The sequence below is a fragment of the Geotrypetes seraphini genome, chromosome 11 (assembly GCF_902459505.1).
Source record: "Geotrypetes seraphini chromosome 11, aGeoSer1.1, whole genome shotgun sequence".
NCBI lineage: Eukaryota > Metazoa > Chordata > Amphibia > Gymnophiona > Dermophiidae > Geotrypetes > Geotrypetes seraphini.
In genome coordinates, this window is record NC_047094.1 from 61,630,664 (window position 1) to 61,652,223 (window position 21,560).

Genomic DNA, 21,560 nt, shown 5'->3' on the forward strand with positions numbered 1-21,560 from the left:
CTCTACCGTAAAACCATCACCACCTGGAGCGGTCCCCACTCTAAGAGACTTCAATGCTGTCTGTGGTTCTTTTAGCGATATCGGCTGTTCTAAACTTCTTTTTATATGATCAGGAACTTTTGGACCCTCAACTAATTTTAAAAATTCTAAACCATCTTTTTCTCTATCTAAATAAGGCTCAGAAGAATAAAGGTCTTTATAAAACTTTAAAAATTGTTTTAATATAGGTCCAATTTGAGACTAAATATCTCCTTTTTCATCCTTAATTGCATTTATTTTTGTCTTTCTCTTTTTTGCTTTAAGATAGGTTTGCCAATAATCCCGCCTTATTTGAGCTTCAATAATACAAAACCTGCTGAGAAAGAATATCCTTCCTAACCAATTTAGAAGAAATCTCATATTTACATTTAGCTTTTAAAAGATCTTGCAATGTAGAATATTCCCATTTTCTAATCAATTTTGATTCTAAGATTTTAATTTCTTTTTCTATAATAATAAATTGCTTTTTTTAATTGTTTCTTAATATATGCTGAGAATGCAATAACTTGACCTCTCATGGTTGCCTTAAAAGCATCCCACAAGGTTTCTATAGAGATTTCTTCAGTGTTGTTAATTTGAAAATACTCATCAATTTTTAATTGAAAATCTTCACAAAATTCTGGGTACATAAGCAATGCATTATCAAATCTCTAAACAGGCTTAGCATTATCTTGATCAACAAAATTTAAATCAATCCATACACCCCCATGATCCGACAGAATTATTGGATCTATGGAAGCTTGCGTTACTTGTTGTATCAACTGATCAGAAACAAAAATATAATCTATTCTAGAAAAAGATTTATGAACATGCAAACAAAATGAAAATTCCCGATCATTAAAATGAAGAATACGCCTTATATCTTTTATATTACAAGAGTTTACAAAATTATCTAAACCCAGTGACTTCATAATCTTACTGGGATTCTTATCCAATAAAGGATCCATTACATAAAGGCGACTTTAGTCTCCCACCACTATCAAATTGCTAGCAGCCAGTGGTAAAACTAATTGTTGTAGATGTCAGCCTAGAGGCCTCTGGGAGATTATATCAATCTGACCCTGGCATGGGAAGGCAGATAGACCCTTAGTGCAGGGAAACTGTTTTAAGTAGCCCTGATTGATATATTCTAAGTTTCAAGTAGCCCTGCTTGAATCATGGCTAGCTAAAAGGTGTTAATGTCTGATTAAGAGGGTGCTTAGGACAATGGTGCACAGATCAAGCCAGAGACTTAATCCCATCACCATGCTTACAGGTATCTCACCCTCCTTAGCAATTAAATTAACCATTGTTTCAAACAGTTTACAAATTCTAAACAGAAAGATACTGGGAGATACAATATTTTCTCTATTCAGAATAAGATTCCAAGGTATAAAAGCCTGCTCTCTGCTCTATCAAGTTAGCTCTCTTTTTCTATCAAGCTAGCTCTCTCTTTTCCTATGGAGCTATCTCTTGGCTCTTCTGCAAGCTTCTATGTCCCTCTTTACCTCTGACCTCTGTAAGGCAGTGAGACTGCTTGCTCTCTGCTTAAGTGTAATGCTCTCTGCTTAATTGTAATGCTTATAAATATTACTTTTCTGTAAGACTATTTCTATAATATATTCTTTATATAATCACCCCTGGCTGTGCTTCTTACTTGATTCTATCCCTAATGAAACTTCTGTGAAGGAACTGAACCTGGGACCTGGCATTTGTCAGTACGCCTTTCACTTAACCCCTACCACGTAATATTGTGGGGGCCACTTTCAAACTGACATTTTGTGCCAGGGTCAGATTGATATAATCTCCCAGAGGCCTCTAGGCTGACATCTCCCATAATTTTTTTATTTTTATTTTTATTCTTTGAAATGAGGGCAAGCTTGTGGTACCCTCGCTTACCTCCAACAGTACGTCCCCTGTCTTGCAGAATCTCCAAGCTATGAAGTTAGGTTGTAAACAGTTCCCATTACGAGTTCAAACCTCTGTCTTAGGTCGTATAGGCCATAATCTGGGCGGGGATCCCAGTATGCCTATATCTTACCCGTCGTTGAGCGAGTGAACTGTGCATAATGGATGAAGCTTTCTCAGGAGGTTCAGGTATAAAGGTACCAAGATGTCATAAGAGAGAGTATCTAAGTATGGGATATGGGATAATATTATATCTGACCCTGGTAATGGTAATGCAATAGGCCATGCCAAATTAAAACCAAATTAGGACCAAATTAGCAAGTGTCAGAAAAGATACTGGAAATACATGTATAACTGCCTTAAAAGTTAGAGGGAAGCTTGTATGATTTAAGCAGAGCTACTTGAAACTTAGAATATATCAATCAGGGCTACTTAAAACAGTTTCCCTGCACTAAGGGTCTATCTGCCTTCCCATGCCAGGGTCAGATTGATATAATCTCCCAGAGGCCTCTAGGCTGACAGTAGAGTCTTAAAAAACTCAATTTGATTAGAATTAGGGGCATATACATTCATAAGCATCATGGTATTATTGCCCATACTCATGTCTACATGCAGCCATCTGCCTAGAGGATCTTCAGCCACCATATTAAACGTTGCAGAACATCTTTTATTAACTAGGATAGCTACTCCAGCTTTTTTCTTTACAGCAGGTGCAAAAAAACAATCTTTCACCCAATTACCTATTAGCTTTTTAGATTCCTCCCCAGACAGGTGAGTCTCCTGAATGAAACAAACATCCGCATTCTGCTGTTTCAAATATAATAACGTCTTCTTTCTTTTAACCGGATGGTTAAGGCCATTAACATTCAAAGAAAAGATTTTAAAACCCATTATATTGATTAATCACAAATAATATACAATACCATATAGCAATTATTATATAATCAATTTCCCTACTTTGAAAATTCAAATTTAACCCCAACCCCCTACCCATTCCCCATCCCCACCCTCCCTCAACCCATCCCACCCCACCCACCCATCTCCATAATGCTAACTTTGAAACGCCCATATCAGATCAAGTAAATGAGAAACTCCCCCAGGTCATATCCAAAAACCAATAAGTATTTACTCAAATCACAATTAGCAATATATGCAAGTCACTTATTAAATGAAAGAAATAGTTAAAACTTAATAAATCTACTATTTTTTTTTTTCGAAGAATAATCTATAATATACTCTCCAAAAAAAAATAACAATAAGATTATATTAAATCTCCTTTTCATTTCTCACCCCACATTTAGTTAAACAAAACCCAAGTACATCCAGCACGTACACTTTTAGTAATTACAGGCCATCAATTCCCATTTATCTTAAGTTAACAGCATGCAATTATTCCCACAACTTGGTATAAATACCATATCCAAATCTCTGTTCATCATCAGTTCTGCTCTCCATCATCCTTCTTCTTTCTTCAAAAAATCTTCTTTGTATATGTTTCTGTATGCTTACTCCTGTAGACTTCTTTAATACAGTAATCATCATACATTCATATAGTATCTGTATATATTAATCCATAACTCTATAGAATATAGCATATCCCAAGATTAACTTTATGGAAATCATCATACAGCTGTTGAGTTAAAAATCTGTATTTCTCATAGTCTTCTTTCCTCCAAATTAACTGTGCATCAAAATATATTAGGATCCATGGAAAGCAAAAAATAACATCAGGGTATAAGATGAGAATCAGACCGTATCATACATGCACTGATTCCATTCATACTACAATACCCAACATCCTTTACTTCCCACCATATTGCAGAAAACTCTCATTAATCTGCCAACCTTTTATGTCAATTTGCAAATCATTTGACATTCTATTCAGGTATAATAATCCACTTCCTTCAGTACTTTAATTAAACCATTGCAGACTAAGATGTATACAAACATCTTTACTGTCATCTACTCTCCTGTACCTTGTAATGTAGTTTTTTTTAAATTCTGACAGGAGAAGTACTGCAGGAATAAAAACAGTACATATAGGAAATTTTTATGCACTTGGAGGAATGAGTCTAAAAGTGCTGAAGAATCTCAAAGCACAACCTTGCTGTGGAAGATGCAGAGTTACCATTGCCAATTACTGAATAGCATCCAGAGCATTGTTAAATCTGTTCCTGCTCCATATGACTTGTATCATTCTCAAACCCAAGCTTAGCCTTCTTTAAAATCTTCTCTCCAACCATTTAGGGAAATGAAAAAGTTCACATATTCCCCTTAATGTTATGCCATATTCACATCTATTATGCTCAGTTCTGGCATAAGGAAGAACTATCCTTTAACACCTCTCACTAAACAGCCGCATTCCATGCAGCTGCTTCCACTGACTGCATTCCTCTCTCAGAATGTTGAGCCAATTCAAAATTAACTGTAGAGTTACCCAGGTTATATCCTTTGCTTTGAGTTTTAAAATATATTTCACCAAACACCAAAAGTAAACCAAAGTATTATAATAAACTAAAGAAATAGGAAAAAGTTATAAAACCCAGTTTCATTCCCATGTGGCCATAGGCATTTCACACCTATCCAGGATCTCTTTTAACTTAGCAGAATCTTCAAAGTTGTAAGTTTTATTTTCATGAGTAACCCTCATAATTGCTGGATAAATTAAACCATATCTGGCTCCCAACGCTCTTAACTGTGGCCATAACTCGTAACAGTTGTTTTCATTTATAAGCAGTCTCCTTCGCAAAATCCTGTATTATATGTATCTTTGCATCTTGACATTTGAGGTTTCTGTTCTTCTTAACCAATTTAATAATCTCCTCCACCTGTTGGTATCTGAGCATCTTAAAAATCAGGGGACGCGGTCCTTTTTGATTACTAGACCTCCTTATTGGGATCCTGTGCGCCCTTTCCAGTTCAATGGATACTTGCTTTTTATTGGCAGAATTTTCGGTAGAAAATTATTGAGAAAGGCTATGGGATCATTTTTTTCTTTCCCCTCTGGTAACCCAAGCACCCTTAAGTTACTCTGTCTTTCGCGATTAGACAGATCCTCCAGTTCTTTCTTTAATATCTCTATCTCCTTGTGATCATTTTTATATTGTGTTATTTCTGCCTCAGTTTTCTCCACATGTTTTTCTATATGCTCAATTTTTAAATCTACTACTTGCATTCTTTTATTTAAATTTTCTACCTCTTCTTTGATCTCTTTTATATTTTTTGCGTTATTTAACACTATCTCTTTAATCTGTTGCAATTCCTTCATAAGGTCTCTGTTCTCTATTTTATCCATTGGAAGCGGAACTAATGCAGGAGACGTCGGCTCCAACTTTGACCTCTTGACACTTCCTGCTCCTGTTCCCGCTGACGCGCTTTTACACTGCTTGCCCGAAGCCATTCCGCTACTGAAAACAAAACTTTACTGATGTGACTCGCGATTTTTTAATACTTTAAAATACCATAAATAGCCTGATTTTACAGAGCTCCTCAACTACCCGAAAAGCCACGCCCCCATTCTTTATTCTATAAATCCATCTAACTTCCTATTTGATTTTTTGTGCTGTCAATTGAATTGCGAAATTTCTATTTTTAATAGTTTTATGATACTGAAAACTTCTTTGCTTAATGTTTTATTATTCTGAATTATGTAATTTATATTCTTAATCAATGCCTTATGGCTTTGTATTTCCAATGCCTAGTGCATTATTATTGTGAACCAATTCAAAAACAAATATCACACCCTCACTATGTTATATATTATTTCACTGCTTTCTTCTTATTTTTCTGTAGATTCAAGTACCTTTCTTATTTCTAATCTTAATGTATATTTTCTGTAAACCGCTTAGAACCTAACGAATGTAGCGGTATATAAGAAATAAATTACATTACATTACATTACATTCTTCATGGAACTCCCAATTAATCCATCATTCATTAATTACATTACATTACATTACATTACATTACATTAGTGATTTCTATTCCGCTTGTGCCTTGCGGTTCTAAGCGGATTACATTAGAAGATGGCTGGTCATTTCCAGGCGATGACATTACAATTATTTGTATAACTTTACAAACTTTGCTTACCTAACTTTACATAACTTTTCATAACTTTACGTGGAGTTACTTTGCGTTACTTTACATTATCCTTACCGTTAATTATTAATCATTTTAATAATCGATTCTAATGTGACCTCAGCGGCTACACTTGGATTTCATATTTCTTGTAAAACCCAAGCTATACCGTAACCAGCCTCCTCATCGGTCACTCTTTTATCTTACATTCAAATTCTTCAATTGATTTAAATTTATGGTATAAAAACCTTAAATAACTTATCTCAATGTTGATACACTGAATGGGGCTTCCGGCTACACTTGGATTTCATGTATTGAATGTAAGATAAGATAAAAGAGTGACCGATGAGGAGGCTGGCTATAGTATAACTTGGGCTTTACATGAAATATGAAATCCAAGTGTAGCCGCTGAGGTCACAGAATCAATTATTAAAATGATTAATGAATGATGGATTAATTGGGAGTTTCATGGAAGAATCTACAGAAAAATAAGAAGCAAGCAGTGAAAGAATATGTAACATAGTGAGTGTGTGATATTTGTTTTTGAATTGATTGATTAATTATCTCACTCAGAAGAATATCTATTACCTTAGGGCCTTAAATAGAGTGACTGTTATTATTGTGAATAACCATAAACTGATGGTTTGGCAGTATATAAAAATAAACTATTATTATTTTGGCTTGAACTGCAATTGTTTGGTTTGGTTTGTGAATGCTGGACTTAAACACAAGGTAATGCAAACCTGAGAATTATTGTTTATGAAGATGATACCAACCTGAGAATTTATTTGAAATGTGCTTATGATGGTGAAACAATAATGCTGGACTTAAACACAAGGTAATGCAAACCTGAGAATTATTGTTTATGAAGATGATACCAACCTGAGAATTTATTTGAAATGTGCTTATGATGGTGAAACAATAAACATTATCCAAGTTATTGCACCAAAGTTTTTGGACTTTTTTTTATTTTGAGCCATACTAAGCTACCAAAACAACCTCGCAAACCGCTCGGCCGAGGTTGGTGTAGACTGGGTTAGGCCACTTGCTGAGCCCAGCTTGGCCGCACCCAGTCCCAATATGCATATGAGAAATTTGCATACTAAGGAGAAAGTGCATCTAAATATCTCACATTCATTGTGGATATTCTGAAAACCTGATTGGCTGGGTGTACTCTGAGGACTGGGGTTGAGAACCATTATTCTAGTGATGTAACTAAGATTATGCACATTTTTAGTCTTTTGCTGCTTGCATCATGATTGTTGCTGCTTTCTGGGTCTTGCCTTGTCCAGGTAAGTAGAATAGTATGTACAGTACAGTGGTTTAAATATCGGTTCCACTTACTTGGACATATCAAGACCCAAACAGCAGCACTGTGCAAATTCCTTTAGATTCCAGACTCTTGAACTTGGTATTAAATGAAGTATTTCTGCACTAATATAAAACTCTGTGGCCCTAACAATGAGTATGAACAGAGGTATGCCACTGCCTGCACAGCCCTAGCTCAGATATTAACCAGCATCAGGGCTGACACAAAAGGTGTGCAAGAAGAGCTAACTGCTTTGGGAGCCGAGCTCTAAGGGGGAGGGAGTATTTGGGAAGGGTAGTCCACACAATCTTTTTGAGTCATCTCTGAGCATAAAAGCCCAAAACAGAATGTGGCATGGGCACCTAAAGCAGCTATTACCTACGATCATTGTTCTGTCCAGTGACTACCCTGATCAGCACCCTTCATTTGTTCTGCAGCAACTGAAACATGCCAACTTGGTGAATCTGCTGGAGGTGTTCCGCAGGAAGCGGAAGCTGCACCTGGTATTCGAGTATTGTGATCACACTGTTCTCAATGAGCTGGAGAAGAACCCCAGTGGGTAAATATGCTCATGATCAAACTCTGAAACATTTTTAAAGAAGGAAATTATAATTTATATAATTTTTATTTTAGTTAAATTTAATACCCATGCATTGCTACACTTCTTCTGAGTAGTTCACAGTTACGCATACATAATCAACAAGAAGACAAGTAAAATGCTAATTAGCATTGTTAAAAGCCAAAGTAAATTATTTCTTGTATTTAATTAAATTGTTGTGTTAAGCAAATGTTTGTGTATTTAATAACCTTGATGCCTTGCTTGATCCAAGCCAATGGCCAGAGATATTGGGATATGTCTACTAAAGGGTATTAAGTCCTAATGTGCGCTTAACGCACATGAAAATGCTTACCACAAAGCATAATAAAGCATTTTGTGGTAAGTAATCTGTATATATGTGCTGAGGGGGCATGTCAGGGACAGAATGGGCATGGGCATGCTACCCAGCATGATTACCACATGCTAACTGGTTAGCACACAGTTCTTCAACCGCCGGTCCGCAGACCAGTGCCGGTCCGCAAAAACATCTTGCCGGTCCGCAAAGGATTCGGTCCCCGCCACAACGAAAGGCCGGCGTCAGCTGACTTGTAACATCCTGTTGCAGTCGCTGTGCCGGGACTCCTGCCTTCCACCACGTATGCCTCCTGCCTTGTCTCCGCACCTCCAGACCAGCAGCGGCAGCTCTGTGTACTTTTAACTTCGGCACAGAGCTGCCCCTAAGCAATAGTTTAGCGCAGTTTCATGAGGCAGCCTCGGGGCCTTTGCTAGGCCGGCCCACATCGCATCATCGAAGCGGGCCGGCCTAGTAAAGGCCCCGAGGCTGCCTCATGAAACCGCGCTAAACTACTGCTTAGGGACAGCTCTGTGCCGAAGTTAAAAGTACACAGAACTGCCGCTGTTGATCTGGACTCTTGGGCCGCTGAAGTTGGGCAAAGAGGAGCTGTCCTGGAGGTTTCCCTTCCTCTCGCCTTTGCAGGTCCCTTTTTTTTTTTCCTTCAAACGGCAACGGGCCCCAGCATCGACATCAATCAAGTAAGTTCAACTATTCCTTGCAAGCAATTCTGCTCGGCCAAAGCTTCCCCTCTGACATGAGCCACCCTCAGGGGAAAGAAAGTGACCCGCAAAGGTGAGGGGAAGGGGAAAGATGATGGAAGTTGGTGGGGGGAGAGAGAGAAGGGGCAGATGATGGAATGGAGGAGATGAGAGAGAGAAGGGGACAGATGATGGAAGTGGGAAGAAGGGAGAGAGAGCAGAAGGCAGATGGATGTCAGTTGAGAGGGGAGAGCAGATGCTGAATGGAAGTGGGGAAAGAACACAAACTGGATGGAAGGAGGAGATAAATAAAGGGGGAAGAAAATAGTAAGATAATGGAGGGGTGAGGGAAAGGGGTGACAAGCTGTGGGTAGACACAGTGAAAAGAGGGAAACGGGACTAAATAGTAAGAAAGAATTTAATTTAGATGGAGGCAGAAAATAGAGAAGGAAGACCAGAGAAGAAAAGGGAAGAGAGAGCAGAGAATGATATCAGATCTGAGTGGAGGAAATTAGAAGAGAGAGATGCTAAATACCACAGGGGGGAGGGAAGGACAGAGATGCCAGACCATGAGGGGAACAGAAGGAAGATGATGGATGCCAGACCAAATTAGGGGGGGGGGCAGGAGGAGAGATGGCAGGGAAAGACAGACAGTGAATGGAAGGGGCAGATGCTGGACTGAAGAGACAGAGAAGGTTATCATGCCGCTGTACTGGGCCATGGTACGCCCTCACCTGGAGTACTGCGTCCAGCACTGGTCACCGTACATGAAGAAGGACACGGTACTACTCGAAAGGGTCCAGAGAAGAGCGACTAAAATGGTTAAGGGGCTGGAGGAGCTGCCGTACAGCGAAAGATTAGAGAAACTGGGCCTCTTCTCCCTTGAGCAGAGGTGATTGAGGGGACATGATAGAAACATTCAAGGTACTGAAGGGAATATATTTTTACTATGTACATCGCTTAGTGATTATAATAGGCGATTAATCAAATTGTGTTAATAAACTTGATAAACTTGATAATAGACTTAGTAGCTAAGGACAGGTTGTTCACCCTCTGCAAGTCAGGGAAAACTCTCTAAAGTTGGGCACTCTCTAAAGTTGAAAGTGGATAGATTCCGTACAAACGTAAGGAAGATCTGTGGTAGAAAGCTGGAACGCTCTTCCAGATGCTGTTATAGGGGAAAACACCCTCCAAGGATTCAAGACAAAGTTAGACAAGTTCCTGCTGAACAAGAACATGCGCTGGTAGGGCTAGTCTCAGTTAGGGTGCTGGTCTTAGACCAGAGGGCCGCCGCGTAAACGGACTGCTGGTCATGATGGACCTCTGGTCTGACCCAGCAGTGGCAATTCTTATGTTCTTAGGGCAGACACTGGCTGGAAGAGAGTGAAAAGGCAATGAAAGCAGAAACCAGAGACGACAAAAGGTAGAAAAAAAATAATTTTATTTCCATCTTGTGATTCAAATATATCAGATTTGAAATATTTATCTTGCTAGACATAACTGGGGAGTGCAAAGCCCAGGCAGTGCTTCTTTAGCTTCCAGCTGGCTTACGGCTCTCTCTGAACAGGGGGCAGTTGCCCTAGTTCCACTCCCCTAACACCATTCCTGTCATGTGTGACTGTGGTATTCTGTTACATGATATTTGTGTAGCATTCTGTAATAATTTGGCTTATTCAGTTTTCTTGATAGTAGAGGGGATATATGTGAAGGGGAGGGGAGACAGGGGTTTTGTTGATCTTTGCCCTGTATTATTTGTATTTATAAAATGACAATTATATAGAATATTGTTTCTTTTTATACTTTAATAAAATATGTTCAATATAAAATCATAACTATTTGAGGCTTGTGCGGATGGGATCAGATGGTTTCTGGGACTGAGCTCGCGGGGACGGGGTGGTGATGTTTTTTTAAAAAAAATTTCAGTCTTAGTAGTTTGCCGGTCCACTAAATAATTATTTTATTTCCGCCGGTCCATAGGTGTAAAAAGGTTGAAGAACACTGGGTTAGCATATCCATAGTGTGGGACCTCTTAGTGCCTCTCGAATAGGAGGCAATAAGTGCTCTCCATCAATATTTTATAGGTTATGCTTGTTAATGCAAACATTAATGCACAACCTGAAGAAATAACTAGAGATTGTTTTATTTCCTAGGCACACTAGAAAAGGGCTTAGCTTTTAGGAAGGTCCTGTGTTAGCACTTACAAAGCTCATTAGCTAGTACACTTTAGTAGATATACCCCATTATGTCATGAGATATAGGAGCTTATGATATGATTGATTAGATTGTAACCGAAAGCTAGAAGGATGCTAGGGTGCATAGGGAGAGTTATGGCCAGTAGGAAAAAGGAGGTATTGATGCCCCTGTATAAGACTCTGGTGAGACCTAATCTAGAATATTGTGTACAATTCTGGAGACCGCACATTCAAAAAGATATAAAAAGGATGAAGTTGGTCCAGAAGAAGGCTACTAAAATGGTGTGTGGTCTTTGTCATAAGGTGTATGGGAACAGACTTAAAGATCTCAATATGTATACTTTGGAGGAAAGGTGAGAGAGGGATGATATGAAGTCTCTTTCATTTGAAAGGAAGCTCTGGAATGAGAGGGCATAGGATGAATAAGAGGTGATAGGCTCAGAAGTAATCGAAGGAAATACTTTTTTTTTACAGAAAGGGCAGTAGATTTGTGGAACAGTCTCCCAGAAGAGGTGGTGGAGACAGAGACTGTGTCTGAATTCAAGAAAGCGTAGGATAGGCATTTGGGATCTCTTAGAGAGAGGAAGATGCTAGCGTTCAAATCCTTGCATGACATGGTGCCGGCCTAAGTGATGACTAAGCTTCCTCCGTATATGCCGAACTGGTCGCTCGGCAACCAGGATGAAATAAGCCTCAAAACGCCCCCTGGTCATGCCCTTCATTTGCAAACCGCAAAGTAATGGTCCACTCCCACTTCATACCGAGTCACTGGAATCGACTGCCCCTGCAGATCAGATCCCTTGAAGGATTGAAGTCTACAAAATCCTGTGTGGAATAGAATGGGTACAAGTGGATCGATTTTTCACTCCATCAAAAATTACAATGACTAGGGGACACTTGATGAAGTTACAGGGAAATACTTTTTTTTTTATATTTATTATTTATTCATTTTATCAATAAATTTTACAAGTAGCCACTTGTTCTAGAAATACAGAGAGTAAGGCATTAAAGCAATAGAAAAAACAAAGGGAATTAACAATATCCCAAAGTATAAGCAAATTATTATCTCTTCCTCAGACCACAAAACAAAATACTGAGGGGAATACAGAATGATAAAGAGATCATCAATGAATGAATATTTAACAATAAAGTATAAGCTTAACAGATTACAACATCATCTGCCTTTCTTTTAATCATCCCTGGATTTCCTGGGCCAGCCTCTTAGTATCCAAAAAGGTCTTAAGTTGCTCTGGAGCAAAGAAGACATATTTTATACCAACATATTTAACTAAACATTTACATGGGTAACTTAGCAAAAAAGTAGCCCCCAATGCCTTTACTTCTTGTCTCATATTCAAGAATAATTTCCTGCGTTCTTGAGTAGATTTAGTCACATCAGGGCGATTTATGGGCGGCATGGCTTCAGATGGTAATGTTCGAATTTCAGACAAATATTTTTTAAACATGTCATCCCTGTAGCTTTCGGAAAATTAAGGAAACAAAGATTTAACCTTCTGTTGAGTAAAAAGTTTGTCCTTAGCCATGTTCCCAGTTAATTGTTGAAGAGAAGATACTTCTTTGTTAATGAAATCAAATTTATCAGTTGTTTCTTTTTTAATAAGTTCTACAGATTTTGTTAAGTCGTCAATTTTACTCACAACCGTAGAAAACTCAGAAGATGATTTATTTACTACAGCTTCCAGCCTTTGTAGCATACACCAGATGCTGTCCAGGGTAACCATCGCGGGGGAACTCCTCTCTCCCACTCCCTGAATGACTCGAACCTCGGAAAAGGCAACAGCTCAGCTCTCTCTTTGCGTGTCTACAACAGCCCTCCTAGGATTGGAGACACCACGATGTCGCTGAATTCTGACGTCGGGCGCAGTGGAGGCAGGATGAATGGAGGAGACAAAGATATCTCAGGCCCAAAAGTTTTGGAGGCTCCTTCCTCCGAAGCCAAAGTAGGCTGCTCCACTCAGATTGTAGACGGGGTGCTTGTCATGAAGTGGTCCATTTTCAACTGTCCAGACATGGGGAGATTCGGCTGGACAGAAGCCTCCTTTTCTTATGGGGCATAATAAAAGCAGAGGTATAGAACGCCGAACTCCGTCAGGCAGTTCTATATAAAAGGAAAATGGTCGGGTAAGGATGAGACGCTCATAGCAGCAACTGATCCGCCGCCATCTTGATTCCCCTCTGTCAGGGAAATACTTTTAAAACCAATAGGAGGAAATATTTTTTTCACTCAGAGAATAGTTAAGCTCTGGAACACGTTGCCAGAGGTTTTAGTAAGAGCGGATAGCGTAGCTGGTTTTAAGAAAGGTTTGGCCAATTTCCTGGAGGAAAAATCCATAGTTTGTTATTGAGAAAGACAGGGGGGAAGCCACTACTTGCCCTGGGTCGTTAGCATGGCATATGCTACTCCTTGGGTTTTTGCCAGGCACTAGTGACCTGGATTGGCCACCGTGAGAACGGGCTACTGGGCTTGATGGACTGTTGATCTGACCTAGTAAGGATATTCTTATGTTCTTATGTTTAGAAAAGCAATAAAAACATACCTCTTCACCTAAACCCCTACCCTTGTACGATAGACTACAAAGACATGTATATTGGTACCAGAACCATAAGGATAATTTGTATCATACACTGTAACTTTTTGTGTGTCGAATTAGGTATAACTTGTACTGGAAACCTTGCATTGTAAAGATAACCAAAGCAAATTGTAACCAGTAAACGGTCTATTATCATTAGCCCCTAACATGAATCAAGTTAGAAAAACAACTTGTAAACTTGTACAGAAATTATGGGCAGACTGGAATGGCCCTTGGGCCTTTATCTGCCATCATGTAGTGGTAGTAGTAGTAGTACTGACCTATCATGCATTCTGATTGCATTGCAGTTTGTGATCAGAGACAGGCTTTGTAGTTCTAGAGCAGTAGTCTCAAACTCGTGGCCCGCCAGGTCCTATTTTGAGGCCCTCGGTATGTTTATCATAATCACGAAAGTAAAATTAAACAGTTTCTTGATCGTATGTCTATTTAGTTACAAATTACAATATTATTATTAAGACTTAGCCAAAAGGAAAGATTTATAAACTTTAAAGAGTTTTACCTCATGCAAAATTATCATTTCTTTTATAAGACATTAACTATTTTTTTTCTGCGGCCTTCCCAAGTACCTACAAATCCAAAATGTGGCCCTGTAAAGGGTTTGAGTTTGAGACCACTATTCTAGGGGTATTGTTTGGGGCTCTCCTAATAAAAATGTGTCTTTAACTTTGGTAGTTTAATGGCTCTGCATATTTCAGACAGGCAACTTCTCTCACCAACACACCAGTCCTAGCAGCAGATCTGTTTACCTCATAGACAAGGAGCTTCCTTCTCAGAAGTATAACTGTTTCACTACTAAAGTTGCAGAGACAAATAATGCATGTGTGCATATTTTATAAAGTATGGGCCAAATTATATGGTGCTGAAAAAATAAGCTCTAAGCGTTATTCTTGTTCAATCCCACTCCATTTCTGAACAAGTTAATGGGTCAGTCCATGTCAACTGTACAAGTGGTCCCCACCTTACCATCTTCAATTTTAATGAAACTTGGCATGTAGATGCCCTAACTTATGGCACTAAACCATGCAAAGTAGTAAGAGGTGCCTAAGTAGAGGCCTTAAAATTTTTGTATGTTGTCATACGAAATAGAGAATGACACGGGGAAAAAATCTGTCCCCGTCACCGCCCCGTCCCCGGCCCACCATCCTCTGCACCGCCCCGTCACCGCCATTCCATTCACCGCCCCGTCACCGCCACTGCCATCCCATTCACCGCCCCGTCACCGCAGCATCCATATAAGCCTTAGTACTCTAATATTTAGCGTATTCCATTCTTATAAATCAAAGTTCCTGCTGCTGAACTAGAGAAAGAGATGTTCAGCTGGCAGGGCTTTGTTTATAAATTTTTATTAACACAACTAATATACCACCATAATGTTTGCGACAGAGGACAAGTGTGCAATAAATGCATTTTGCTGTTTCAATGTCAGTGCTCAGCAGAACAGACAGCAATATGGACATTCACCTTATGTAGTACTTTTTTAATATATAAAAATAGGCAAAATTAGTTGCTGTTTTATCATTATATTTTCTTGCCATTATAGTATTCTTCATTGATCATTTTTCTTTTTAAATTCAAAACAAATTCAACCTATCTTGTGTCCCAGCATGAATTCATGTTTCACTCAATTGGCTGTTTCAAGGGAATTAACCCTCCAACTTCCATTTGCAAAAATACCCAATGTTGTTCCTTCTATGAGCAATATTTAAATTATGAGGAACAACATTGGGTATTTTTGCTGAATTGTGTGACACCATTTGGGCTGAACATGAAGATTGAAAATGCCTGGTTAGCCCTGGACAGATGATTTGAACAGCCAGGAGCCTGTCCTGGCCATTTAAATCATTTTGAATATCTAGTCCAATGATAACAGAATTAGGGTGATTATAGAAACATAGAACTTTGTTGATCACTAAAAACAGTGGAGACTAAGGGTCTATCAAGCTCAGCATCCTGTCTTTGACACTGGCCAGTCTTGGTCTTTGGAACTGCCCATTGTGTCAGAAGCAATAGGGATTAAGTGACTTGCCCAGGGTCACAAGGAGTGTAGTGTAGCTCTAACCACTGGATTTAGAAGTTGGCTTCTTTTGGGATCTTTAACTCATCATCGCTAGGACTCGAATCTGAGTCCGTGGCACCTAACATAGAATGGAATTAGTATGGCAAAGTAATGAAGAATGGTCCAGCAGCCCCCACCCTCCCTCCACCTCACCTTATATTCGTTCCGAGTTTGCCGGCTTCCTTTTTCCCTAGCCGCACGCGTTCAAAAAGCCGTGCATTTAGCCAGCTCCCTCCCTCCACCTCACCTTAAATTTCGAGTTTTCCGGCTTCCTTTTTTCCGAGCCGCACGTGTTCAAAAATCCGTGCACGCGCGGCTGCGCGAGTCAATCAAACTTCTCCTCTCCTGCAACTTCCTGTTTCCGGTTGCGTCAGAGGAGAAGATTGATTGACTCGCGCAGCCGCGCGTGCACGGATTTTTGAACACGTGCGGCTCGGAAAAAAGGAAGCCGGAAAACTCGAAATTTAAGGTGAGGTGGAGGGAGGGAGCTGGCTAAATGCTACGGGCGGGCGGGCGGTGGCTGCAGGGACCGCGCGATCCTTGATACCTCACTGCGGAGACAAGACCATTCACCGCCCCGCGGGCGGTGAATGCCCTTGTCCCCGTCACCGCAGCGACTGCTAGTTTTCTTCCCCGTTTTCGGCGGGTGACCCGCGGCTAAAATGCGGTGGCCGCGGGTAAACCGCCACCGTGTCATTCTCTAATACGAAACAAATGAATAACTTCAAGGGTATTGCTAACATCAGCCTGAAATTTAGTCTACTGGTGCAATTTTTTTTACTTAGTAAGCTTTTAGAATTTTTTTAAAAGTCTATGTTAAGCCCTCTTCTGATGCCTCAATGCCAAATTTGGCCAAAAACTCAATTCGCTAATTTTTGGCTTCATCTTTGGGGTTACTAATTACAGTGGAACCTTGGTTTAAGAGCATAATTCGTTCCAGAAGCGTAAACCAAATTGCTCGTATATCAAAGCGAGTTTCCCCATAGGAATGAATGGAAACTCGCTTGATATGTTCCCCCCCTCGAGGCCACAGGCGCTGCTCCATACTCCCCCCCCCCCCCTGCGGTACGGCCCCCGCGATCCTACATCCCCCGCTGAGCACCCAAATAACATCCCTTACCCCGATTTGGCACCAGCACCAACGCACAGGACATGCCGGTGCCAGTGCCTGAAGATCCTCCTTCTGGGCTGGGCTGGACTGAGCATCTAAGATCCTCCCTCTTGGCTGGGCTGGGCTGGGCTGGACTGGATCAGACAGTGGTCTGGTGATTCTTCATCCAAGGCAACCCTCGATAAACTGCCCTTTAAATGGCAATTTTTGTTCAGTAAAGGTTTAGACCTTATGGCTAGTGTGCAGGACTGCAGTTCTAAGGACTGGGAGCTTTCTAGTTTTCATTCTTTCAGGTGATATTGTCAAGACTCCTGGAGGTCCCTTGGTCAGAGATCTTATCACAGCACCAAATAAAGGTTTGGTGGAGCAAGGCACCCATAATTTTTGGGAGCCCCCTCTCTTTCTGTCCCAAAGAAGCAGTTATGATGCCAGGCCCTTGGCAAACCTTCTGCAGATCAAGGGGAGGTTCTCAGTATTCCTGGAGGAGTGGGTGGACATCACCACAGATCGCTCGGTGCTGGACATTCTGTGAGATGGGTAGAAGCTCAAGTTTTATTGGCCTCTTCCAGAACTTTTTCTAAGCTCTCCGGTGGGGAGACCAGACAATGAGACCAAAGTCAGAGCCACTGTCCAGAGATTGCTGGATCTAGTGGCCATAGAGCCCATTCTAATAATAATAATAATAACAGCTTATATACCGCAATACCGTGAAGTTCTATGCGGTTTACAAAAGATTAAGCAAAGGTACAAATTGACTGACTTCAAGAGGGGAAGACGAAAGAGAAGTAATTAGACAGGAAATTCATTGTTGAGGAGAAAAGTGATCAAAAGGACAGTAGGTCGCTATTGAGAGGAAAGAGATAAGTGGATCAGTTGTCAAGATGTTTTAGGAACAGGTGTGTTTTTAGACGTTTCCTAAATTCCTCATAAGTAGAGGGTGAAAGTAATTGTTCTAGGTCTTTACCCCATGATGCTGCTTGGTGTGAGAGAAGGAATTCATGGTGTTTTTTCAGTTTGCAACCTCTCACTGGGGGGGGAAACGAAGTTGGAATGTGAACTTCTCTTGTGTCTGTTGGTTGAGAAGGAGAAAAGGTCAGTAATGTATTTGGGGGCAAGTCCGTGTAATGCTTTAAAGCAGAAACAGACAAATTTGAACTTTACGCGTGCCTTCATCGGCATCCAATGTAGGGTAGTAGAGCCCGACTTGGACGCTGGCAGATACTCAATATACTTCACTGTGCCAAAGAGAGACTTCGAAGACTGGAGATCAATCCAGAATCTCAAAGTGGTCAATGCGGCCCTCAAAATTCCTTTTTTCAGAATGGAAATGGTGAGGTCAGTGATCGCCTCTGTTGTGCTGGGGGAATATCTGGCCTCTCTGGATTTGACGGAGGCCTATCGTCATATTCCCATTTTTCCAGAGCATAGAAGGTACTTGAGGTTCCAAACTTTGCAACAGCACTTCCAATTTGTAGCTTAGCCCTTCAGATTGGCGACAGGGCCTCAGACCTTTTACCAAGATGATGGTGGTTGTGGCAGCCCACCTCGGGATCATAGTCCATCCATATCTGGACAATTGGCTCATCAGGGCCCAGTTGGGTCCGAAGGACACCAAGCAGTTCACTAAGTTGTCCAGTTGCTGCAGAGAATAGGCTGGGTGGTCAACTTTTGGAAGACCCTACTCGTTCCGATGCAATACCTGGGGATGCGCTTCACCACGGAAATGAACAGAGTGTTTCTTCTCGAGTTAATGCCAGGAGAAGCTTCACCAGTTGATAATGTGCCTTTCTGGAAACTCAGGCCCCAACACCCTGGCCATACTTGCGAGCTCTGGGGTTGATGGTTGCAACCATAGATGTAGTCTTCTGGTTGAGGGCTCACTTGCACCTACTCCAGGATGTACTTATCTCCCGTTGGAGTCCACAAAGGGATCTGCTGCATCTGGAGCTTCCTTGGATGACAGGCCCAGTGCAGTCTAGCCTGGTGGTTGAATCCTCTTTCTAGGGGCATTCCCCTCTGGATCTCCACCTTGATGATCGTGACAGATGCCAGTCTTTACAGCTGGGAGGTGCTTGGCGTGGACAGTCCAGTCCAGGGATGTTGGTCTCCTTTTAAAAGAAAGTGGTTGATCAATTGATTGGAGCTTCGAGCAATCCAGCTGGCTCTCCTGTACTTTGAGAATGCGCTCCAGAACAAGGCAGTTAGAGTCTTCTTGGTCAATGCCATGGCAGTAGCCTATGTCAATTGTTAAGGGGGGACCAAAAGTGCACCTCTGCGGCCGAAGGCTCAACTGTTCTTTTCGCTGGGTGGAAAAACATCTGGCGCTCTCAGCAGCTCATGTAGCAGGAGTAGACAACTTGTGGGCAGATTATCTCAGCCGCCAAACTCTGGATCCAGGGGAATAGTTTCTGTCCCAGAGAGCTTTCCAATATAGAGTTGAGAAATGTTCGACCTGATTGTGTCGGCATCCAACAAGAAGGCAGCTTGGTTCTTCAGCTGCCTTTGTGAGCGTAGAAGTGAAGGATTGGATGCCATGGTTCAGCCGTGGCCGCAGGAGGACCTGCTCTATGTCTTTCCTCTATGGCCCATGATAGGCTGTCTTCTGTAGAGAATCGAGAAACACCAGGGTCAGGTCATTCTTGTGGCATCCGATTGACTTAGGGGCCCCATGGTATGTGGACTTGGTTTGCAGCTGGATCAGGGTTTCAAACTTCCCTGTCGGACCACTTTCTCATGTAGGGTCCCATAGTCCTGCAGGATGTGGTCCACTTTGGTGTTATGGCCTGGATCTTGAGTGTGCAGAGGCTACTTGGCTGGAGTGGTAGCTACCATCTTGCACAGCAAGAAGAAGTCAACAATTACTGTGTATTCTAAGGCTTAGCAGTGTTTTCAGATTTGGTGCACTTGGAAGAGTGAAGACCTGAGCTCAGCGTCAATCCTAGTGGTTCTTGCCTTCCTTCAAGAAGGCCTGGAGAAGGGCCTTGCAGTCTGCTCTGAGAGTTCAGATAGCCATTCTTTCCTGTTTCAATCCTAAGCCCCTGGGAGGCTCTAGCTTCTCATCTGGATGTGGTCAGGTTCTTAAAGGGTGCGTTGTGAGCATTTGGGCCCTGAAAAAATGCAATATAATATGTTTTATCATCTACAGGGATGCTACCTGAGCTCCTTTGATGCTTCTGTTGGCTGTTAGTTGTTCATTGATCAAGTGTTGTTATGTTCAAGCAGAACAGTTTATTGGTTTGGGAAGATTCCCATTTTCCTTTACTTCACATGATTTGATGGAGCTTTTGCAGGCTGAGAAGGGGGCTGCGGACCTTCCCATCAACTGACCTCGCAACAACCCAATTGCTGTATATAATATTGATTTATTAGCAATAGACAAAAACCAGCTCACATGGAACAATAGTACAGCACATTGAGCCAATGGATAACATACAGAGTACCGACTTCTGTTTTTGGATCCATCCTAAAGTCTAAGGCAACCGGTATGCTACTTATATACTTTTAGTTCAGTAGCCTAGCTTGGTTACAGATTACATACTCATTTTCTATTGGTTTGACACATCTATCATATCTACTAATTGTATAGTCTGCATTTTTATCTCGAAGCCTTATTGAAGCATGATGTCATCTAGTGTCAAAACTGACCTTTCTATTTCCCTGACAATGTATTCTTAATACCAAGTTCAGTAATTTCTGAGAGTAGGCCCCCCTCCCCTCCTGAGCTTCATTGTCCTTCATTAGTAGTTTAGATAACTTTTGGTAGGACATCTTATCCTGCAGTAATGGTGCCTGGGCTTATCTTCTTGTTCTTGTTTTGGGTTCGTCGTCTTCTGGAAAGTCCTAAAATATCCAAGACTGCTACCGTCAACAGATAACCAATGTTGTAATAGTCAGCAGATACTTGCCAGCTTTCTGGGGCAAAGATGAATCTTTTACAGAGCATATTTTTTCGTGCTGACAGGGAGAAATATGATTGTTCAGAAGCTTGAATTCTTAACACAGTGTCTTTCTTAAAAATATAATTTTGTGGTCTCATAGAGGTCTTCACCTACATTTTCATGAAGGTCTTACTCCTGATTCTTCCTCATTCCCCTCTTGAACCCTAAGGAGGCTTCACCTCTCTAGATCAAAGGTTTGTTGTTGTTGCCACAAAGTCATCCACATCCAGGAGGAGGAGAGGAGGAAGGGCCACTACTCAGGAATCAAGCTTAGTAAATTAAGAAGACAATTGTCACTACCACTCCTAATCTAATATGATACCAGCTTCATTAGGACGCAGGACAAATCATGCATATGACAATAATACATGAAAGCAAAAGAAAACAAATAAAACACATGAAGCATAGAAATAGTTGACCAGAAAAATATCTGGAAAATTCTTATATTGATTGTACATTTGATATTTAAAGGCTTCATCCTGTCAAGAAATCTATCAGGGCTTCCCCTCTAGGGGAATAAATTAACAAAACTTTCAACTGCAAGCTAGATCTTTCCAGACCTGGTCATGCTTACAGGTCAAGATGGAAGTCCAGGTAAACACATTAGATCTCTTTATGCTATTATATTTCATATCGCACTGTTTAATTCAGAAACTTCTACCCCTGGATCAGAAAAGGCAGATGGGTTAAAGTCATTAGGCAGCATCTGTGGCATCAGGCACGGTCCATATTCCGTATCAGCCAATGG

General features: G+C 40.9%; 1 protein-coding gene across 4 annotated transcripts in view; it reads left to right on the plus strand.

Annotated features, from left to right (window-relative positions):
* The window catches only part of CDKL4 (cyclin dependent kinase like 4), a 175,270-nt gene that overhangs the window by 53,557 nt on the left and 100,153 nt on the right, over positions 1–21,560 (plus strand). For all 4 annotated transcript variants that reach the window (XM_033915109.1, XM_033915106.1, XM_033915107.1 and 1 more), the window contains exon 3: positions 7,750–7,871. In XM_033915109.1, the coding sequence (XP_033771000.1) occupies positions 7,750–7,871 (122 nt within the window). The remainder of the gene's footprint in view (positions 1–7,749; positions 7,872–21,560) is intronic.